A 22,082-nucleotide genomic window follows, 5' to 3' on the forward strand; every position below is an offset into this window, starting at 1 on the left:
ATTAAGTGTGGAATATATTAAATATATTTTCTTATGTATTCAGTATTTTTTCAATGAGAAATCTAATTTCGATGGCTTACTTTGAACTAAATCTCAAACTTTTAGTGTTTAAAATACATTTTTCCGGATTTTTAAAGATATTTTTCCACTTAAAACGTTTTAATTGTTTTAAATAGTTAAGTTAAAATTTATTTCTGCAGGCAGGTTCAATTCACTTTACTAATTTTGACACCAATGCGCCCTCTAGCGAGCTACGATATAAGCTGCTGGTCGAATGAAGCGTAAACTGCTTCCATTCAATATTTGCACTGCTTGAACCGATAACTTTTAACGGTCACAATGATGTACGTTGAATATTTGAAATATTCACCCTTGGCCAACATTAAAGTGTTTATATTCCGCCACCCAAGTTCAATGCCAATGGATATGTTTCTGCGTAAGACGCTTTACGTTCAGCAGCTATTTGTAGACCAGATAACTCTTGAATGGCGACATATCAGCAGAAGGGGCTACCCCAAGTCAAAAAATTCTTACCCCCATCGTGGACTTTAGTAAAGTTATGACATAGGTTCCGGAAATGCCGCTATCAGGGAGGCATTAGTATCAGCTTAAACTTGGCACAGATTTGGTACATTCGCGTTGCTAATTTAAGAACGGCTATGCCGATAAGCTGAAGATGGTGCTTTTTTTTTGCGGATTGTGGATAAGTAGTGGGCTTGTGCCTAACAATTCCGAGTGTTCTGATAAACCAGCTTCGGAATCGGGCCTATAAAAGGGGCTCCCCATTCATGGGGACCATTAGTCGCGATCGCGCATCGAAATCGTCAAGTTCAGTGGATATAAATACAGTGAAAAGTGCTAAGTGTAAAAGTTTTAACAGTGAATTCTAAGCCCGGATTTTAAGAAGGACTAACAGCTTCGCAGTGTCCTTGCAGAAATGGATTACCAGTGCTAAATACCAACAGGATTTTCCTGTATATACAATTCAACCAAGAATTTCCGATTAGCCTAACAAAATGGCTAACAAAGTGATTATAGTGTCGTTATGTCTGCTTTTTATTTCATCTGTGTTGACAGAGGATGGGGACATTATAATTACCGATGATGACGACGAGGTTATCAAGTGAGTGGAGAAGAAAGTTACAGTTTTTGAGCAAATAAATACAAACAGCGGATATTATAGGAATAAATACGTCTTGAAAAATAATTATTTTGGAAAAATTCATTGTGAACATTAATATACATACATGGATGTGAACTGCGTGTCTGACTAGATTTTTCTTCAATAATATTGTTATATCCTTGAATCATAACAATTGAATAAACCATATAATAGCCATCAAAGTTTAAAAATGAAGATTTAAATATATATATTTATAATACTTTATATGTTTTTAAATCGAAAAATTACTTTCATTAATGTCGTTGTTTTAAATATAAACCAAATGTATTGTAAGGACAAAGATTTTACAACTCACATCCAGTTTAATGCAAAAAAAGTGTTTTTTTTTTTCTTCAAAATTACCACTACGATACCCTAAAAAAATAAGTCCTTTCGCTAAAATCCCTGAAAATATGGTCCTTTCAACATTCTAATTGCTAGCTGCGTAAAAGTAAGCTTTGTGTCCTAATGATTATTTGCGAATTTAGCCCGCTGCTCCAGGCCGCACCGGAAGTCGTCGATAAGGAGAACGAACGGAACGAACGCCACATTAGCTTCAACATCCTCAAAGCCCCAGCAGTTAGGTAATGATAAGTCCGAAGAAACCGCGATAATTCGCCAAGTTCAGCGGGGGATTATATAACTGGATTACATTATTTTATAGTGCACGATACACTTATGGTGGTTCTGGAGGAGGCGGTGGTGGTTACGGAGGAGGATATGGCGTTGGTGGAGGTGGCGGTGGAGGTTATGGCGGCATAAAGACGTCTCATGCCGCTGGAGGACTGCTTACCAAAACCTTGGGATTTTTAGGCATGGGTGGCAAGGGGTAATTATAAATAAAAACTAGGAAATATATCCGAAGTGTTAACATAAAATCTTCAACAGCAACTTTTACGGAGGCGGAGGACCCCATCTAGCTGCCTTCGGAAAATGTTCAGCCCTCCAACTGCCATCCAATGTTCAGTCTGAATGCCACAATGGTCGTTGCAAAGTCTTCTGCCCAACTGGCTATAGCTTCGCACAGGACGTTTCAGTCCTGGAGATGTTCTGCAGCAACGATGGATGGATCATAGGCAACTCCGTCTTTGCGGAGGTGCCGCCCTGCCAGGCACAATGTACACCTCAATGCCAAAACAATGGCATCTGCATCTCCGCCGGAGTGTGCCAGTGTCCGGAGAACTACTACGGTCCACTGTGCCAGCAGAAGAAGTCCATATGTGCATCCTTTCCGAAGGCACCGAAGAACTCCAAAGTTTCCTGCAAGAACAAGTGAGCTCTTATATAGGTCTGGCTTTATATAGGAATGCTACAATCCATTTATTTTCTAAGTATGTGCCACGCGGAGTGCATGAGAGGATTCCAGTTCCCAGACGGCAGTGGAATTACGAACATTGAGTGCCGCAATGGCCAGTGGGTGCACACCAAATCTGGGCTATCCAAAACTCCAGATTGTGCTCGTGAGCAGAAGCCTCTAAGAAGTTGAGAGTTTTTTAATTCAAACTTGTTCTTTCAGCTACTTGTGCGCCAGCCTGCCAAAACGGAGGTCAGTGCATTAGTTTTAATGTCTGTCAGTGCTCTAAGATGTTCCGCGGAAACCATTGTCAATATAGTAAGTAAACAGATTATACTTCAAAATATAAACATTATAACATTTTAGTTATCGTATATATAATTTCCCCCCTCTTGATTGTAGAAAAGCCACTTTAATTTCTTTTTACTTCTTACAGACATTGACAGATGCAATGTGACTAATACAAATTTTAATGGAAACTACAAGTGTGCCTACGAAATGGACGACGCTCGTTGCACATTTAGCTGCCCTCAAGTGCCAGGATTAAAAATCCAAGGACGAATTGACATAGAGTACAAGTGTAGCTATCTGCAAGGACAATATCTGCCTGCACCGCTTCCAAAGTGTATTTTCCGTATGTATCTTCAACATAACTTTAATAATAGTTATCCAAGTCTTACAAGTCGCATATTAAGATTATAAAATTAAGGGTAGATTTTTTATTTCTTAAATCAAAATACCACAGCTCCTGGATACACCGTTCGTTCCACATCATCCATGCAAGGTGTAACGCATCAGAATGGCGTTTATCATCGCGGAATGAGTGGTGAAATGGCTTATGAACTCCAAACAGAACGTCAAAAACTACTTGCTCTGCTGGCAAAATATCGGGATCTGGAAAGACGAAGTGTACGTAAATTTGCATCGTTTTCATCTGAAATAAAAAAGAAATTAAAAGGAAAATTAATTTAGGAATGGTGGTCATCGGAGGAAACTGTTGTCACCATGAGCAGCTATTCCTTGTACCAGAGCAACAATTTGGATATCGTCATCGACAAAACCCCACGACCAGCACTTTGTACCACTTGGGGTGGTATTAACATGAAAACCTTTGATGGTCTGGTTTTCAAGTAAGTGAAGTGCTATAAAATATAAGTAAATCGGTTTGATTAATCCATTGCTCCCAACAGGGCTCCTCTATCCTGTTCACACACGCTAATTACAGACAAGGTATCGGGTACATTCGACATCATCCTGAAGGCTTGTCCTTATGGCTCTGGATATGGCTGCGCACACACCCTGAAAATTCTTTGGCAATCGGTTCTATACACTTTTGAAAACCTGAGTAAGAGTTTTGATACAAAGTTAAACATGTGAAATTATTTATAACAAAAATCCTTTAAGATGGCACCATGCAGCTGACCACACCGATTAAGAAACTTCCTATGCCTGTCCAGGTTATGGGCATGAAGGTCATGCCAGTGGCACAGCATGTGCAGATCGATCTTGAGTCTGTAGGCCTCAAGCTGGATTGGGATCATCGGCAGTATGTCTCCGTGCAGGCGGGACCACAAATGTGGGGAAAAGTTGGAGGTCTCTGTGGAACCCTGGATGGTGATTCTAACACGGACTTGACCTCCAGAACGGGCAAAAAGCTGGCCACTGTCAAGGCCTTCGCAGATGCCTGGCGCGTCGAGGATCGCAGTGAATTGTGTCAGGTGGAGAACAGTGCAGAGATGGAGTTCGGTATGGATTCCTGCGAGCAATCCAAGCTACAAAAGGCTGTATCAGTCTGTGAGCGTCTGTTGGCCAACGAAAAGCTCGGTGACTGCATTAAACCCTTCAATTACGACGCCTTGATCCGCACCTGCATGGCGGACTACTGCAATTGTGCCAATCGAGAGCATCCGGAAAGCTGCAATTGCGATGCCATTGCCATGCTGGCCAAGGAGTGCGCCTTCAAGGGCATTAAACTGGAGCACGGTTGGCGCAATCTGGAAATTTGTCGTAAGTCAGCAAGATCAAAATATTAATCAAAAGAAAGTAACTTACGGTATTGTAAAACAGAAAATTTGCTTCGATTTGAATAACTTAATAACCGACATTTTTCTTTTCCAGCCATCAGTTGCGGCTTTGGGCGCGTTTATCAGGCCTGTGGTCCAAATGTGGAGCCCACTTGCGATTCAGACCTGGCGCTACCAGCCTCAAAAGGCGCTTGCAACGAAGGCTGCTTTTGTCCGGAAGGAACTGTGCAGTACAAGGAGGCCTGCATCACTCGAGAACTTTGCCCATGTTCCCTTCGCGGCAAGGAATTCAAGCCGGAGTCGACTGTGAAAAAGAATTGTAACACCTGCACCTGTAAGAACGGTCAGTGGCGCTGCACGGAGGATAAATGTGGCGCACGATGTGGTGCCGTTGGAGATCCGCATTATCAGACATTCGATGGCAAACGATATGATTTTATGGGAAAATGTTCCTATCATCTTCTGAAGACCCAAAATATTTCGGTAGAGGCGGAGAATGTGGCTTGCTCGGGAGCCGTTTCTGAGTCAATGAATTTTGTCGCTCCCGATGATCCGTCATGCACAAAAGCGGTGACCATTCGATTTATCCTGCGCGATGGCACCCCATCAGTTATCAAGCTCGATCAAGGACTGACCACGATAGTTAATGACAAGCCCATTGCCAAGTTACCCAAGATGCTTGGACTGGGTGAGGTCCTCATCCGCCGGGCAAGTTCCACCTTCCTGACTGTGGAGTTCGCAGATGGCATACGCGTCTGGTGGGACGGAGTTTCACGGGTGTATATCGATGCACCGCCCAGTTTGCGTGGCCAAACTCAGGGCCTTTGCGGAACCTTTAACTCCAACACACAGGATGATTTTCTAACGCCTGAGGGCGATGTGGAAACGGCCGTGGAACCCTTTGCGGACAAGTGGCGCACAAAGGACACTTGTCAATTTAAGGCTGAAACCCATCAAGGACCTCATCCCTGCACTTTGAACCCGGAGAAGAAAGCCCAGGCAGAGAAGTTCTGTGATTGGATTCTTCAGGACATATTCCAGGACTGTCACTTCCTGGTGGAGCCAGAGCAGTTCTATGAGGATTGCCTCTACGATACATGCGCATGCAAGGATGAAATGTCGAAGTGCTTCTGTCCCATCCTTTCCGCCTATGGCACAGAATGCATGCGACAGGGTGTTAAGACGGGCTGGCGAATGTCTGTCAAGGAATGCGGTGAGTTTTGTGATGTTTCAAGGTCCTTCTTTAAAAGAATATTTCTTATAAGAAAAATGTTTCATATTGATGTTTCATATTCTCTTATTAGCTGTAAAATGTCCCTTGGGTCAAGTGTTTGACGAGTGCGGTGATGGTTGTGCCTTATCCTGCGACGATCTCCCCAGCAAAGGATCTTGCAAGCGGGAGTGCGTCGAGGGATGTCGCTGTCCCCATGGAGAATATGTCAGCGAAGACGGCGAGTGCGTGCCGAAGAAGATGTGCCATTGCAATTTTGACGGCATGTCCTTCCGACCGGGCTACAAAGAGGTGCGACCGGGAGAGAAATTCCTAGATTTGTGCACCTGCACAGAAGGCGTGTGGGACTGCCAGGATGCCGAGCCGGGGGACAAAGATAAGTATCCGCCATCGTCAGAGCTGCGCTCAAAATGTGCCAAGCAACCCTACGCCGAGTTTACCAAATGTGCGCCCAAGGAACCGAAAACGTGCAAGAACATGGACAAGTATGTGGCCGACTCTTCGGATTGTCTTCCCGGATGCGTTTGCATGGAGGGATACGTTTATGATACTTCCCGCTTGGCCTGCGTTCTGCCCGGCAACTGCTCCTGCCACCATGCCGGAAAGAGCTACGATGACGGCGAGAAGATCAAGGAGGACTGCAATCTCTGCGAGTGCAGGGCTGGCAACTGGAAATGCTCGAAGAATGGCTGCGAGTCTACGTGCAGCGTTTGGGGTGATTCCCACTTCACCACCTTCGATGGCCACGACTTCGACTTCCAGGGCGCTTGTGACTATGTCCTTGCGAAGGGAGTTTTCGACAATGGCGATGGCTTCAGCATAACCATCCAGAATGTTTTATGTGGCACCATGGGTGTGACTTGTTCAAAGTCCCTGGAAATTGCTCTCACTGGCCATGCTGAAGAATCGCTGCTTCTGAGTGCAGACTCTGCGTACAGCACTGATCCCAACAAGACGCCTATTAAAAGTAGGTAAATTTCGTTTCTTATTTATCATATTATTTAATTTATTTGTTATAGAGCTTCGTGACAGTGTCAACTCAAAAGGTCACAATGCCTTCCACATCTACAAAGCTGGAGTTTTTGTGGTGGTGGAGGTGATCCCGCTGAAGTTGCAAGTGAAGTGGGACGAAGGCACTCGGGTTTACGTGAAGCTGGGCAACGAGTGGCGCCAGAAAGTAAGCGGCCTGTGCGGTAACTATAATGGCAATAGTCTGGATGATATGCAGACACCCTCGATGGGATTGGAGACGAGTCCCATGCTCTTTGGCCATGCCTGGAAATTGCAGCCTCACTGCTCAGCTCCAGTGGCGCCCATCGATGCCTGCAAAAAGCACCCGGAGCGCGAGACTTGGGCGCAACTGAAGTGTGGAGCTCTGAAGTCGGATCTGTTCAAGGAGTGCCATGCTGAAGTTCCTCTGGAACGCTTCTGGAAACGATGCATTTTCGATACATGTGCCTGCGATCAGGGCGGCGATTGCGAGTGTCTCTGCACTGCTATGGCTGCCTATGCGGATGCTTGTGCCCAAAAAGGCATCAATATTCGCTGGAGATCACAGCATTTCTGCCGTGAGTATATATTACTTACCTTACCACATTTACAAATATTGATTCATCTTAACCATATCATATCCTTCTATGTAGCCATGCAATGTGATCCCCACTGTTCGGACTATAAAGCCTGCACTCCTGCCTGTGCTGTGGAGACCTGTGATAACTTCCTCGATCAAGGAATTGCGGAGCGCATGTGTAACCGGGAGAACTGCCTCGAGGGATGCCACATCAAGCCGTGCGAGGATGGATTCATTTACCTAAACGACACCTACCGCGATTGTGTGCCCAAAGCCGAGTGCAAGCCAGTGTGTATGGTGAGAGATGGAAAGACATTCTACGAAGGTGACATTACCTTTACGGATTCCTGTGCCACCTGTCGGTGCTCCAAGCGCAAGGAGATTTGCAGCGGTGTAAAGTGTGATGTTCCTGTAACGACAGGACATCCGGCTCCACTCGTTGAGGGCACGACTCTACCAACGCCTCTGGCTACTCAAAATCAGACCAAGTGCGTCAAGGGATGGACTCGATGGTGCGACAAGGATCGTGATACATCGGACAAGAGTGTGCGGCTAAATGATGAGGAGAAGGTGCCACGCTACGATAGAATGGAAAATGTCTACGGCACATGCCTCAAGCAATATATGACCAAGGTGGAGTGCCGGGTTAAGGATACCCACGAGGCACCGGAGCAAATGGACGAGAATGTGGTTTGCAGTCTGGAAGAGGGTCTTCGGTGTATTGGAAAATGTCACGATTATGAACTGCGCGCCTTTTGCCAGTGCGATGAGGAACTAGAGTCCGAAGTGCCCAAGCCCACTGAAAAGCCACAACTTGGTCTGGCCTGCGATGCTGCCGTTGTGGAGTACAAGGAATTCCCAGGAGATTGCCACAAGTTCTTGCATTGCCAGCCCAAGGGAGTTGAGGGCGGATGGATCTACGTGGAAAAAACCTGCGGGGAGTACATGATGTTTAATCCGACCATGTTGATTTGTGATCATATTGCAACCGTAACGGAGATCAAACCAAACTGTGGCTTGAAACCCGAACCAGAACCGGAATTTGAGCCCATCAAGCAATGTCCACCCGGCAAAATAAAGTCAGAGTGTGCCAATCAGTGTGAACACACGTGTCATTACTATGGCAGCATTCTAAAGAAGAGAGGTCTCTGTCAGGTTGGCGAACACTGTAAGCCTGGTTGTGTGGACGAGCTGCGACCAGATTGCCCCAAGCTCGGAAAGTTTTGGCGCGATGAGGACACTTGCGTTCATGCTGATGAATGTCCTTGCATGGACAAGGCGGAACACTACGTTCAGCCGCACAAACCCGTGCTTGGAGACTTTGAGGTGTGTCAGTGCATCGACAATGCCTTCACCTGTGTGCCCAATAAACCAGAACCAGTTCCCGAGAAAGGAGGTACGTGGCTTGTTGAACTCATTAACCATACATACATAATATATTTTCTCTTTTTTATTTTAGTTGACGAAGATGATCCGATACCTCTGGTTCCAATTTACCCTGTTACCCTAACACCACCTCTACAATGTTCTCCAGAGCGGTAGGAAATCTTTATCCCATCATAACTAAAACTCTATTGATTTCGAACTATTTTTGTTTAGCCTCATTCCCAAGATTGAAAACCATGCACATTCACTGCCCGATAGCATTTTCAATGCCAGTTCTCAGTTGGCGCCCGAACATGGCCCGAAAATGGCTCGTCTGACCAAAGAACAACCGAGGGGCAGCTGGTCACCTAGCATCAACGATCAGATGCAGTATCTGGAACTAAACTTTGCAAAGCCAGAGCCATTCTATGGTGTGGTAATGGCTGGTAGCCCGGAGTTCGATAACTACGTTACTCTTTTCAAGGTAAGAACTTGTTAGTCCTTACTTTTGAATTTTTGATTAATTTGTTACTGCAGATCCTTCACAGTCATGATGGAATCGCCTACCATTATCTCGTGGACGAAACGGAGAAGCCCCAAATGTTCAATGGCCCCCTGGATTCAAGGGCTCCAGTCCAGACTCTATTTAAGATCCCCGTTGAAGCAAGTTCCCTTCGCATTTATCCCCTTAAATGGCATGGCTCTATCGCCATGCGTGTGGAGCTCCTGATCTGTGGAGATAAGGAAGAGCCTAAGCCAGTGCCCACAGTTCCAACAATTCCACCCATCACTGAGCGGCCAGCTCGATTGGTAGATCTGGAATGCATTGATCTCATGGGCGTGGATGAGGGTAAAATGTACCAGGATCAAGTTCAATCGAGCAGTTTGTGGCAGCAACCCAATTTGGGAAAGAAATCACAGCTTCTGGAGTTGCTAAAGCTATCGACACCACTAGCATGGCGCCCATTGGCAAATAGTCAAAACGAGTTCATTGAGTTTGATTTCTTGGAGCCACGAAATATATCTGGATTTGTAACCAAGGGTGGTCCAGATGGATGGGTGACTGGCTACAAGGTGATGTTCTCGAAGAAGAAACCCACTTGGAATACAGTTCTCTCAACCGAAGGACAGCCACGCATCTTTGAGGCGAACCACGATGCTGAAACTGAGCGCAGACATCATTTTAAGAATCCCATTCTAACGCAGTACATTAAGATTGTGCCGGCTTACTGGGAGAAGAACATCAATATGCGTATCGAACCACTCGGATGCTTCTTACCATATCGTAAGTTTTTAGTTTCTTTTTAATCCCTTATCCCAATGTAACCTTATATATTATTTAAAGCTGAAATACAACGTCAAGTGCCCGTTGAGGAGAGCAAGCCCACCAAGTGCAATGTCTGCGATGGTGTGTCGACCTCCAGTCCGACTACTGGATGTCAGTGCCAGGATCAACTCTTCTGGGATGGCAATACCTGTGTTCAACACAATCTCTGTCCTTGCATAGAGAACTATGTGAGTTATCCGATAGGTAGCAAATTTGAGAACTCAGCTTGCGAGGATTGCGTCTGCGTGCTCGGTGGTCATAAGAATTGCAAACCCAAGAAGTGCCCGCCATGTCTGGGCGGTAAATTGCGTCCAGTAATTACCAGTGACTGTTTCTGTAAGTGCGAACCATGTCCCAAACACCAAAGATTGTGCCCGTCCAGTGGTGATTGCATACCCGAAATTCTCTGGTGCAATGGTGTTCAGGATTGTGCTGATGATGAGGATGCCAGTTGCAGTGATTCATTCACTGTTGAGCCTGACGTCAGCCGAGAAAAGAATGAGAGTGAGTCGCATAAAAAATCACAGCTTCCTTATTTTGAATATTAAATTGTTTTGTTACAGCTGAAGTCATTACATGCCCCGTCCCCGTTTGTCCGCCTCAAATGAAAATTAGGATTACGGAGAAGAAGTCTAGAAAGATGTCAAAGATGTTCACCTTTTCGAAGCAGGTGTCAATAGTGGACGATGGAACGACTATTACAAAGACCAAGTTCATATCGTCCAAGGAACAAATTCTGGCTATGCCCAACCGGGAATTGGACTTCCAACTGGAAGAGCAGTGCGATGAGTTCACTTGTGTGCCCATTCCCAGCAAGCAAGTGGACAAAAACGAGACTGTCACCTGCACGGAACCAAAGTGTCCTGAGAAATACGACGTGGAATTGGATATGAGTGCGTCCAAAGTGGGAGACTGCCTGAGATACACCTGCGTTCTTCGACCCAACAAAGATGATGTGTGTGAAATCAGTGGCAAAAGCTTTACCACCTTTGATGGAACTGTTTTCAAATACGGACCTTGCAGCCACATCCTGGCCAGAGATATTCATAAGAGTAGTTGGTCAATATCGGGTAAGATATATAATTTTACGTTAAGGTACTGTACTTATTGTCATTATTTGTTCTTGATCCTTAGTCCATCAGCAGTGTAGCGATGAGACACGCAAAGTCTGTCACAAGGTGATCACCATTCAAGACACCGAGGCTGGCAATGAGTTAATCCTTTTGCCTCATCTCAAACTCAAGTTTAATGGCTACGAGTTTACAGTGCAGCAATTGATAAATTCGCCCATTTGCAAGGCTTCATTCGTTGTTTCCCAGCCGGGCAAGACTCTCCTGGCCGTGTCCACCAAATATGGCTTCTGGGTACAGCTCGATGACATTGGAATCGTCAAAGTGGGCATATCATCCAAGTTTATTCGCACCGTCGATGGTTTGTGTGGCTACTACAACGGAAACCCGAAGGACGACAAGAGATCACCAGATGGTCAGATTATTCCAAATACAGAAAAGTTCGGCGACAGTTGGTATGATAAGCGGATACCCAAGGACCAATGCGGAGATCTTAAGTGTCCCAGGGAGATGCAGGCAAAGGCCTTGCAGCTGTGTAACATCATTCAGTAAGTATTCAGAGAATATTTCCCTGCAATGCAAAAGAATTGATATATTAACCTTTTTTACAGTCATCCAACCTTTGCTCGTTGCCACAAGGCAGTTAACTACAAGCAATTCCTTAACAATTACTGTCTCGAAGCTGCCTGCAATTGCATGATGGCCAACAATGGAGATCCTGCCGCCTGCAAGTGTACCATCTTGGAGAGCTTCGTGAAGAAGTGTCTTAGTGTAAACCCACTAGTTCAATTGACTACATGGAGAGCCGTGGCCCAGTGCGAGATCAATTGTCCCTCGCCATTGGTTCACACCGACTGTTACAAGAGACGTTGTGAGCCATCCTGCGATAATGTTCATGGAGACGACTGCCCAGTGCTTCCGGATGCCTGCTTCCCGGGATGTTATTGTCCCGAGGGAACTGTCCGTAAGGGTCCCAACTGCGTGCCCATATCCGAGTGCAAGGACTGTGTGTGCAACTCATTGGGCGCCTCCAAGTACATGACATACGACCGGAAGAGTTTTAGCTTTAATGGAAACTGCACCTATCTGCTGTCACGCGATGTCGTCCTCCCTGGTGTCCACACATTCCAGGTGTATGTTAGCATGGATGACTGTAAGAAACTGGGACAGCCCACTCCAGTGGAAGGCGGCAGCTGCGCTAAGTCCCTGCACATTCTCAACGGTGACCATGTTATTCATGTTCAGCGCGTTCCACAGAAACCCAAATCCCTGCAGGTCCTGGTCGATGGATTCGAGGTTAAGAAAATACCATACAAAGATAGTTGGATTAGCCTTCGGCAAGTGGTAGGCAAGGAACTGGTGCTCTCCCTCCCGGAATCCCATGTGGAATTGACTGCCTCCTTCGAAGACCTCATATTCTCCTTGGGCGTACCAAGTATCAAATATGGAAGCAAGATGGAGGGACTTTGCGGCGACTGTAATGGCAATGCAGCCAACGATCTTCAGCCCAATCCGGCTAAAAAGAAAGCAGGAGTGGATGTGATCCAAAGCTGGCAGGCGGATGAGCCCAAGCTGGGATTGGTTGAAGAGTGTCTTAGTGAGGATGTGCCCAAGGAGCACTGCATACCCCTACCGCCAGAGAAGGATCCCTGTTTGCAGTTCTACAATGCTGAGCTATTTGGCAAGTGTCCTTTGGCTGTGGATCCCATTGCCTATGTCTCCGCCTGTCAGCAGGACATCTGCAAGCCCGGAAACACCCAGCAAGGAGTCTGCGTGGCTCTGGCCGCTTATGCCAAGGAGTGTAACCAGCACGGCATATGCACCAATTGGAGAAGACCTCAACTGTGTCCCTACGAATGTCCCAGCGATATGGTTTACGAGCCATGCGGCTGTGCTAAGAATTGCGATACCATCAAAGCTTTATCCGAATTCGATGCAGTGAGTCTCAAAAACGAGGCAGTAGTTCATACCGTTAAGACTGATGAAATGTGCTTGAGCTCGGAGCGATTCGAGGGCTGCTTCTGTCCCCCTGGAAAGGTAATGGATGGTGGGAAGTGTGTGCCCGAAATAGCGTGCACAAAGTGCGATGATGGACTCCACTTGCCTGACGAGAAATGGAAGAAGGATAAGTGCACCGAGTGTCAGTGTGATTCTAAAGGAAAGACCTCGTGTGTGGAAAAGAAGTGCCAGGTGGAGGAGAATATCTGCGCCGAAGGCTATAGACCTGAGACCATAGTCAGCGTGGATGAGTGCTGTCCCAGGTATCGATGTGTCCCGGAGACGAAGGACCCATCCAAACTGTGCCTTGCTCCTCTGGTGCCCATTTGCGGTCCTGGACAATTTAAGAAGGAGAAGAAGGATGTCAATGGATGTTCGCAGTACATATGCGGTAATGCCTTAAAGCTCCCCTATATATACAGTGTTTATTTAACCTTAATATTCCTTAGAGTGCATACCGAAGGACCAGTGCGAAATTATTGAGTTGCGTGAACTGCTGCCAGGCGAGATCATTGTAAAGGTCGAAGAGGGCTGCTGCCCCACTCAGAAGATTGAGTGTAAGCCGGAGACTTGCCCGAAGGCGCCTGTTAACTGTCAAGAACGATTCTACGAAGTGAAGACCATTAAGGAGCCAGGAATGTGCTGCTCCAAGCACTCTTGTGGTAGGGAAAATATCTTCATTATTGGAAATGCGCTTTTAAAAAATACCCACTTCACTTTCAGTACCTCCCAAGGATCTGTGCATTGTTCAGTATGAGCTCGACGAAGCCACAAAGTTCACCAAGCCAGTGGGTGATAAGTGGACTCATGCCAAGGAGGTTTGCAAGCAGGAGACATGTTCCTATGGTCCGGATGGCAATGCCCAGGTTATCAGCACCTTGGAACAGTGTCTCACTGACTGTGCCCCAGGATTCAGCTACCAGAACTTGGACAAAACCAAATGCTGTGGCAAGTGTGTCCAGACTTCGTGCATCTTTGAGCAAAAACTGTACGAAGTTAACGCAATTTGGAGGTCGGCGGATAATTGCACTACCTACAGTTGCCTGAAGAAGGATGGTCAGTTTTTGGTTACCACCTCGAAAGAAGTGTGTCCTGATGTGGGCAGTTGCCTATCCCACCTGGTGTACCAAGATGGCTGCTGCAAGCGATGCAAGTCGGAGCCACTGGTGGAGGACAAATGTGAGTAAAGTCCTATTTCCTAAGCCCGGTCCGTCTTAATTCCTTGTTCTTTGCAGCGACATGTTTGCCTGTTTCCTTGGCCGAGTCGCGTACAAAGGAGATTCTTAAGTTCCCTGTGCAAGGACATGGAATATGTGTGAATGCCGATCCCATTCAGGGCTTCACCGACTGCGAGGGTGCCTGCTCCTCTGGTTCCAAGTACAATACACTCACGGACATCCACGAGAAGTTCTGTACTTGCTGCAGCATAAAATCCTATCATCCGATTTCCGTGAAAATGATTTGCGAGGATGGCCACACATTTACACAGAAGGTTTGTCACATTTTCTTTTAAATTCCCATTAAATATTTAATGATATATTTATTCCAGCACGAGGTGCCCTCCAACTGCGGATGCTCGCCGTGCTCAGAGTTCTCGGACTCTGCAATCGATGTGCGAATGCAGCAGGATGCGCCGTCTCCACTACTTCAGTTACTCGGCAGCCATAGGCATTAATTACTTATTGGTTCCCTGAGAAAGTCATTTCCGTAGTTTTAAGAATGTCAAGCATAAAAAATAAAATTAAAAAAAAAAAAAAGTTGTTTGTATTTAATTTGCTATAAGATGTTTTTATTCATACAACAAAACTCTAATTGTAACTCAACTTTAGCGGCAACAAACTTTTGCATACTGATCGGGGTTTTTATATATACACGCAAAAACGGTAGAATATTTTACAAATATTCTACATTTGGTTTACATTAATCATATTTTCAAGCAAGTTGTCCATTGTATATGAAATTAAGTTGATCAACGTGATCAGTAAAGTCTCACCCCTCTTGACAAGCAAATCTTTAATTACCACAAATTAAATGTGTCGAGAAATCGCACAGAAGTTCAAAATTTCATAATTGAAAAAAAAGCATTGTATTTATACAAAATATACGCAACATTTTAATAACATTTGTAACATATACTAAATATATTCATAAATTCATATATACATGATGTTGGGGATATAACAATTCAAGAAATTCGTTCTGGGCTCCCTACGTTTCTAGATACTAGAAGATAATTGGCGAACAGGATAATGATTATACAACGTAAAAATATAAATGTAGATTACAGATAATTGGGGCTAATTCTAAGCAAATAAAGATTTTGATATTACACCTAAAAAATGGAAATTTTGGGAATTACTTCTAATTTTGTATGGGAACAGAGGACATGGGGATCATGGAATAATTTAAATATCCTTGGTGGCTAAAGCTATTTTGTGCCCGGGCGAAGAGACGTTGTTGGTGGTGGCATTGGCCAACCAGCAGGCACTGCCTCAGACGGACTTGATGAGGCGATCCTGCCGCTCGAAAAGTTTCGTCTTGTTGGCCAGTGTCTCAGCGGCGGTGGCAATAACACCACTGGTGGCAGCCATGGCGGCGGATGTAGCACTGGCCAGGCGCTCCTGCATCACGGCGGTCAAACACTCCCGGAATCCCAGCAGGAACTCATCCGCATTCTCCCGGTTGAAGCACATGGGCGGCTTTAGCTTGATCACGTTATCGTTGGGACCGTCGGAGGAGACAAGCACCCTGTGAAGCTGCTTCATCCGGTTGACCACCCAGTGGGCAGCCTTCTTGTCGGGAATGCGCTCCTTCCGATCCTGAACCAGCTCGATGCCCACGAAAAGTCCAGCGCCGCGCACATCGCCAATGCACTCGAATTCCTGTTTCAGACGATTGCACTCCTCCAAAAGATAATCACCCAGAACAAGAGCCTTCTGTTGCAGACCCTCCTCCTCGATCACGCGCATCACTGCATTGGCGATCGCACAGGAGACCGGATTGCCGCCATAAGTGTTAAAGTAGGCCACTCCGGTGGCATGGAAGGCCTGAGCGATTTCCGGAGTGGTGACTACCGCACCCACCGGATGGCCGTTGCCCATGGGCTTGGCCACACACACAATGTCGGGGATTACGTTTTGGGTCTCGAATGCCCAGTAGTGGCTGCCCACGCGTCCAAATCCCACCTGAACCTCGTCAGCTATGCACACTCCTCCGGCAGAGCGTACCGCATCGTAGACTGCCTGGAAGTATCCGGCTGGTGGCAGAATCTGGCCACCGCAACTCTGCAGACTCTCGGCGATGAAGGCGGCGACGCCCTGGCCCTTTGCCAACTGCTTTTGGCAGATTTCCTCAATTGGCTGAGCATACAGGGCACCCATGTCAGCATCCGGATACATCTTATCCGTGAACTTTCCGCCATAAACGTCCGGACAGGGAGCCACATGCACGTAGTCGGGCTTGGCCTCGCCGCCGGGCTGGTTGAATTTGTATGGAGACACCTCCATAACCGACTGCAGATGACCATGATAGGCACTGTAACGAAATAAAAGAAATTAGCATACTTTTTTCATTACTGTTCAAAATTAATACTAAGCAAGATAAAATCATTTTTCAAAGCACATTTAATATCTAGAATGAAACATAAGAAACTTACTGGTCGAGAGTGATAACATCCTGACGCTTAGTAAAGTTGCGGGCCAGTCGCAGGGCCAGGTCATTAGCCTCGGATCCGGAATTGACGAAGAAGCAAACAGACAGAGGCTCCGGCATTTTGCTGGTCAACGTGCGAGCACACTGGACCAGTTCGTCGTGGAGGAAGCGGTTGTTCGTCGAGATGGTGGCCATCTGCATGGCTCCAGCTCGCACCACCTCGGGATGGCAATGACCCACTGCAAAGAGTGAGGTAATATTTATGATTAATGTATAGTTATAATAATCTCAGTCAATCTATTAAAATTGTTATCAAGTATTAATAAAAGTAAAATTAATAACTCTATTATAGAACTGAATACCAGACCTCCTCTTTAACTAATCAAACTGCTAACTCACGATGATGAAAAAAACCCAAAAATAAAGCTTTCAATTAGTGCTACTGACCAAACGATTATAAGATCAAATTTATAGATCATCCAAATAGTGATAATATTGTACTGAGGGCGTTACTAAAAATAAGCAAGTCGCGCACGTGATTTTCCCCGAGCCATTTGCTTGCCCGATTGTTTGAGCATATAAGCAGGCCAATCTGGCACTATACCGAAAATAAAACGCTTTCAGACAGGCCCGGATCCATTGGGCTCGGCGTCGCCATCCGTAAGTGTAGCGCTATTCCGTAGGCCCCGACGGATGGGCGATAAGCCCCGGACCCGGACCACTCCGCTCCCGTCGACGGCGACAGATTGCGACGTTTGGGGGTCAACTACTCGTTCCGATTGCGTTTCTAATTCCGTCCCGTACACTCGCATTAGAAGCATTTGGACTTGGACTCACACGCCCCGATAAGACGTAGTGCTCTGCGAGGCAGGTATCACGTGAAGTTCACGCGATGCCTTCACGTTTCTAGTTTTCATATCAGTGGCATGAAATTATATGGCGTATAATAGACCGTTTCTGTTTCGTACGCTTGCTGATTAGATTTGCAATGATCGAAGTGACCATGGGGGAGTCTCTGCACTTTGGTTTTTAATTATCTCGAGGGGACAGCGGTACAGTTATGCTGGGGAAAACTAACATTTTTAGAAACTTTTGTGAAGGAGCGTTACTAAGTATATATCTTCATCACTAGCTATATTGAAAATCGTTGGTTAAAGCTCGATCTAGATCGTATACTTAATATTATGAATATTAATAATATGCTTCTATAATTCTTATAACGCCCACCCACTTGTTTTCCTCTTTCGCGATCAGCAAATTTTCTTAGTTTTTCGCGACATGGTCGACAATCTACAAGTGGTCGCGTTGACATGCTTACACATCCACTTCCACTTGCTCTTCTCTTTATATCGGCTGTTTGTCCGACTTTTCACAGCCCGCAGGCCCCTGGCTCGGGGTGTTTTTCCGACTATCTGCTCAGAATTTTCCACTCGCAATGTGTGCTGAGTGGCACAGCTGATTGCTCAGATCTCGTGGGGTTGGGGCACTACGAGCACAAATATTGAAAAACTAGACTACGTACGGACATATGGGCTGCACGACTGTACGCCTTGTGTACTCAGCCCGGTGCAGCCCCGCCCCCTTTTCCGGACTGTGCCCGAGCGCCTATCTCGAGTACATTTCCACTCGCACGAGACGTTCACATGTTGCGGGCTGTCGGACACCCGGAGTGGAAAAAGTAGCACGAGATTACGAGGAACGTGGTTCTAGTTTCATAACAACTTGTTATTCAGATCGTCAGATCGTCCACACGTGCCCCCGCCACCTTATCATGGTTATAGTGCTCCATGTTTGCTTGAGGACTGATTTCACACTTTGTTATTGATGACTTATGGGCATAGCCGTAAGTTACGTGCCTCTGCACGGACCCAATACTACGTTCTGAATGTGGAGGGGCCAACTATCAGTCGTATGATGATCGTAAGACTTGTTCGAGGTTGATTGAGTTTTGCGATTGTCTACGAAATGTGCAAGTGGGTCATTAAATGGGGGAGCACTACAAATATTGTTCACTGATCCCAATATCCATCATCAACTTTTTGAATGTGTTTTCATATAAAGGGACAACATTGATTGATTGATTTATTGATCAGTTGATGGTGCAAACACTATCAGGTGACTATCACTGAACTGTAAACAACTTTACCTCTTTGCACCCTTGGATGATAACCCTTATTCGAATATTGTTTTCGACCCTATTGATCAGCCCCCTTAGGTGGCAATTAACCAAAAGGAAAGCTATTAATAAACGCTATAGTCGGCGTTATCAAATCTCATTGGGTTTTCAAATCTATTTCATCTATATTCAGTACATTCGCAATGCCAATGGCCTCATCTTATCAGTGCGGCAAACGCTAATACAAAAGAAAAAACTAATTTTATAGAAGGGCAGCTTTTCAAAGCCCTGAAAAAAACTATTTTTAATTATTTATGTTTCTAGTTTTATTTAAGGGTTTGTAATATCTAACATTACACTTATTAAGTTCTAATTAATTGTAATTTTTCGCTAGGGAAATTGCTGCCAAAAAAACCTTGTAAGTGGAAAATTTTCCGTAGCAGGAAATGTTTTGGACAATTACAAACAAGACGCAAGCAATGTGAGCTACCTAGATCCCAGAATCAGCAAATTGGCAAATTGGTTGCCGACGTCAATCTTCGTTGTTTTTTTGTTATTGCCGTTGGGCCACCGTTGTTGATAAGTTGATATGGTTAGTCTGGATTTGACTGGGACCCCCTCGGTGATATATGTATGTACGTAATACGCATTGTATATTTTATACGCAAATGCGGCCCCTGGACATTTGTTATTATTGTTGTTATTATTGCGATTGTCTTGATGGCACCGCTGTGTTAATCACCAGTTATTGCTCTGCGGCACTGTGCCGGGGCCCGAAATCAGAACCAAGTGGCCAGGCCCGCCCGCCGGATTGCCATTCCCGTTCCCATTCCCATTACGATTCCAGCAGGCAGCATCTAAATTTCGCCGTTGGCCGATGTGATAAGGCTGACTCAGTCGCACATGGGCTTCTCAATCGGGGCCTGAACATGCCGCCGACGTCTGGCCCGCCACTTGTTCCTATATCTACATTTCTATTTGAGCACTCAACCTTGAACTTGCGTTGCCAAACGCTCCAAATGGCCGCAGTACCACATGCACTTTGCATCCGCACATTGGCCATTTGACGGGCGTGTGCCACTGCTAATCAGCATAAACAGAAATAGGATCCGTCAACGACCAAGTGTCGACGTCCGGACGGGAGGTCCAAAATAATCGTCATCAGGCCCCGGTTCCAAATCGAAAAACATGACCTAGCAACGTACTTAACGACACCTACTAAATTATAACAATTTTTTGTTGCAAAGATGGCGATGGAATTATCATTTTCTGCGCCCTGCACCACAGTTTTCATCTAATTTTCAACTAATTAACCTTATTTTCGAGATGAATAATGTAATATAGTATATATATTATTTCTAGCTGTAAAAAATAATCTTTGCTTTTTTGATCTATTGATCTTACGCATTCTGTATTCCTACTTATTTTCATATTTTTATCATTGACTTTTTTAGATTGACTTACCGTGGGCCACATTGTTGATACAGTCCAGATACCGGGTTCCCTCCTCATCGAACATATATTGACCTTGTCCGCGCACAATTTTCAGTGGATCGGAGCGATAGAAGAGCTGGCAGGCTTGTCTATAGGGAAAATGCAAGTTATTAAGTAGGTTAATTAGGTGAATGGCAAAGTTGTTAGCTAAGCTAAGTAAAGTCATAAAATCCAGACAATGTAAAATGCAATGACTTATATGGAACGATAGTTACACTATTAACCGGGGCCTATTTCAACAGTTCACAAATATACGACAGAGTAGTACTCATTATCACCAAGATAATCCATGTTCCCACTCCCGTGTTTAATGGTTATTGTGTTTGTGTTTGTTAGACAAAAACAAGGCGTCTTGCAGTGTTTGATAAACATTTTAGGGTTGACATTAGGCAAACAAGGTGAACGGGAACGCAGCTGCTAACAATTTAATGAGGACAAAAAAGTGCACTTTGCTCCTAACTCCATTCTAACCATTAGAAAATCATAATTATAAGCTATTTGTATTTAGTTTAATACAGTAAACCAATAATTGTTACCTAAAATATTAGAAACATGAAAGTAATAAAACTGAACTGACGTATTTTGTAAAGGTCAAAGTCATAAAAAACAGGCCCCTTTTGTTTTCGAATTTCTCGATTTATTGCTAGCAATTTGAAATTAATTTCACAAGTTACCTAGCCTTTGTTCTTTTTTAAAATATTCCACAAAATGGAAAATTTGGATTGATATTTTTCAGTCAATTTAGATTACAATATATAAGTAAGCGAGAACAAATGTGAAATATATAATGAACGTGATTATCAACAGCAAACACTCTGCTTAGCAAGCCCTTAGAAATTATTATTAAAAGATTTCCAAATTCGTTTTATAAATATTTTTATGCAGTCAGGCGATAAAAAATCAATATAGCCCAAATCTAAAAAAGCGTCGCTGCTGCATGACTTTGTTTTCCTGCTTTTTTTTTTTTGTGCACTTTTTTTGTTATATTATTTCCTTGGGTGGCCGGTGGCTGCTGTTGGCAACAGTGCCAAAAATACAAAAGTACAAGAAAATCGGGCGGCTTGCCGACCAATGCGAGCGAAAGAGAGGGCTGGCGATGAGTGGGCCGAGTGGGGGATGCCGCCTGACCTTGACAGCCAGAGCGAATTCAAGGCAAGGTCGCAGGCTCACGACCCGGACCAGGGATTACGGATACGAGCGAGGATAACGGCGTAAGGACCACGAAAGGATGCCACTTACCCGATGTGCTGGTTGCGCAGCTTGATGGTCTCCGTTTTGCTCAGCTGCTCGCTGGCCACCAGATTCAGTTGCTCGTGGGCGAAAGGCATTTTTGAGATGTATTTTGTTTTAATTTTGTTTTTTAAACTCAGTTATTTAAATTCGGCAGAAAAGCGCGCACTTTTAGAACTGACAAGTGACTTGATTTAAATTTGCTTCGAGCCGTGTGTTGAGACTGGAGTCCTGGCAGGATAATCGGGGCTCCTGGACAGTCGCTGGCAGGCACGGTCGCCTTTAACGTCTTGTTTGAAATTGTTGCCGAAGCAAGTTTCGTTCTCGCTTATAAACACACACAGCGGCATATCTTGCCATCTCCCTCTGCGAATTCGAACTCGCTCGCGCCTATCGATTTGTCGATTATTCATCGCATTAGAGTCCATTTGGGCGCGATAATTTGAAGTATATAGTAATAGTAATAGTAAATAAATAGTAGTAGTAAATTGTAAAAGTAAATAAATAGTTGTAGTAAATTGTAATAGTAAATAAATAGTAGTAGTAAATT

The 22,082-nt window shown here is 45.0% G+C and overlaps 2 protein-coding genes across 2 annotated transcripts; one reads left to right on the top strand and one right to left on the bottom strand.

Moving 5' to 3' along the window:
- The first annotated feature begins 795 nt into the window (after positions 1 to 795).
- On the top strand, positions 796 to 15,367 carry LOC6737979 (hemocytin). The gene is made up of 26 exons (XM_016171437.3): positions 796 to 1,123; positions 1,651 to 1,746; positions 1,827 to 1,991; positions 2,051 to 2,434; positions 2,495 to 2,622; positions 2,679 to 2,774; positions 2,893 to 3,090; positions 3,202 to 3,365; positions 3,429 to 3,586; positions 3,647 to 3,801; positions 3,861 to 4,463; positions 4,575 to 5,693; positions 5,785 to 6,678; positions 6,731 to 7,279; positions 7,355 to 8,677; positions 8,741 to 8,819; positions 8,881 to 9,130; positions 9,184 to 9,931; positions 9,992 to 10,477; positions 10,537 to 11,043; positions 11,108 to 11,591; positions 11,655 to 13,432; positions 13,491 to 13,703; positions 13,765 to 14,220; positions 14,277 to 14,533; positions 14,591 to 15,367. The coding sequence occupies exons 1-26, from the start codon at positions 1,017 to 1,019 to the stop codon at positions 14,714 to 14,716; spliced, it is 11,523 nt and encodes a 3,840-aa protein (XP_016031768.1). The 5' UTR covers positions 796 to 1,016; the 3' UTR covers positions 14,717 to 15,367.
- Positions 15,131 to 21,868, bottom strand: LOC6737980 (alanine--glyoxylate aminotransferase 2-like). Its single transcript, XM_002084759.4, has 4 exons — positions 21,542 to 21,868; positions 20,273 to 20,391; positions 16,697 to 16,931; positions 15,131 to 16,575 (listed from the first exon to the last, which is right to left on the bottom strand). Exons 1-4 carry the CDS (start codon positions 21,628 to 21,630, stop codon positions 15,534 to 15,536), a joined length of 1,485 nt encoding a protein of 494 aa, XP_002084795.1. The 5' UTR covers positions 21,631 to 21,868; the 3' UTR covers positions 15,131 to 15,533.
- Positions 21,869 to 22,082: the final 214 nt, after the last annotated feature.

Source organism: Drosophila simulans, chromosome 3L (assembly GCF_016746395.2).
Source record: "Drosophila simulans strain w501 chromosome 3L, Prin_Dsim_3.1, whole genome shotgun sequence".
Lineage (NCBI taxonomy): Eukaryota > Metazoa > Arthropoda > Insecta > Diptera > Drosophilidae > Drosophila > Drosophila simulans.

What these genes read in the sequence shown, in the direction of transcription:
- LOC6737979 (XM_016171437.3), top strand. Translation starts at nt 1,017, where the DNA reads ATGGCTAACAAAGTGATTATAGTGTCGTTATGTCTGCTTTTTATTTCA. An exon ending in CAACAAGACGCCTATTAAAA is followed by an intron (nt 6,679 to 6,730) that starts GTAGGTAAATTT and finishes TATTTGTTATAG; the next exon opens with AGCTTCGTGACAGTGTCAAC. An exon ending in GCCACACATTTACACAGAAG is followed by an intron (nt 14,534 to 14,590) that starts GTTTGTCACATT and finishes TATTTATTCCAG; the next exon opens with CACGAGGTGCCCTCCAACTG.
- LOC6737980 (XM_002084759.4), bottom strand. Translation starts at nt 21,630, where the DNA reads ATGCCTTTCGCCCACGAGCAACTGAATCTGGTGGCCAGCGAGCAGCTG. An exon ending in CTGCGCAACCAGCACATCGG is followed by an intron (nt 20,392 to 21,541) that starts GTAAGTGGCATC and finishes TTTTCCCTATAG; the next exon opens with ACAAGCCTGCCAGCTCTTCT. An exon ending in TATCAACAATGTGGCCCACG is followed by an intron (nt 16,932 to 20,272) that starts GTAAGTCAATCT and finishes CACTCTTTGCAG; the next exon opens with TGGGTCATTGCCATCCCGAG.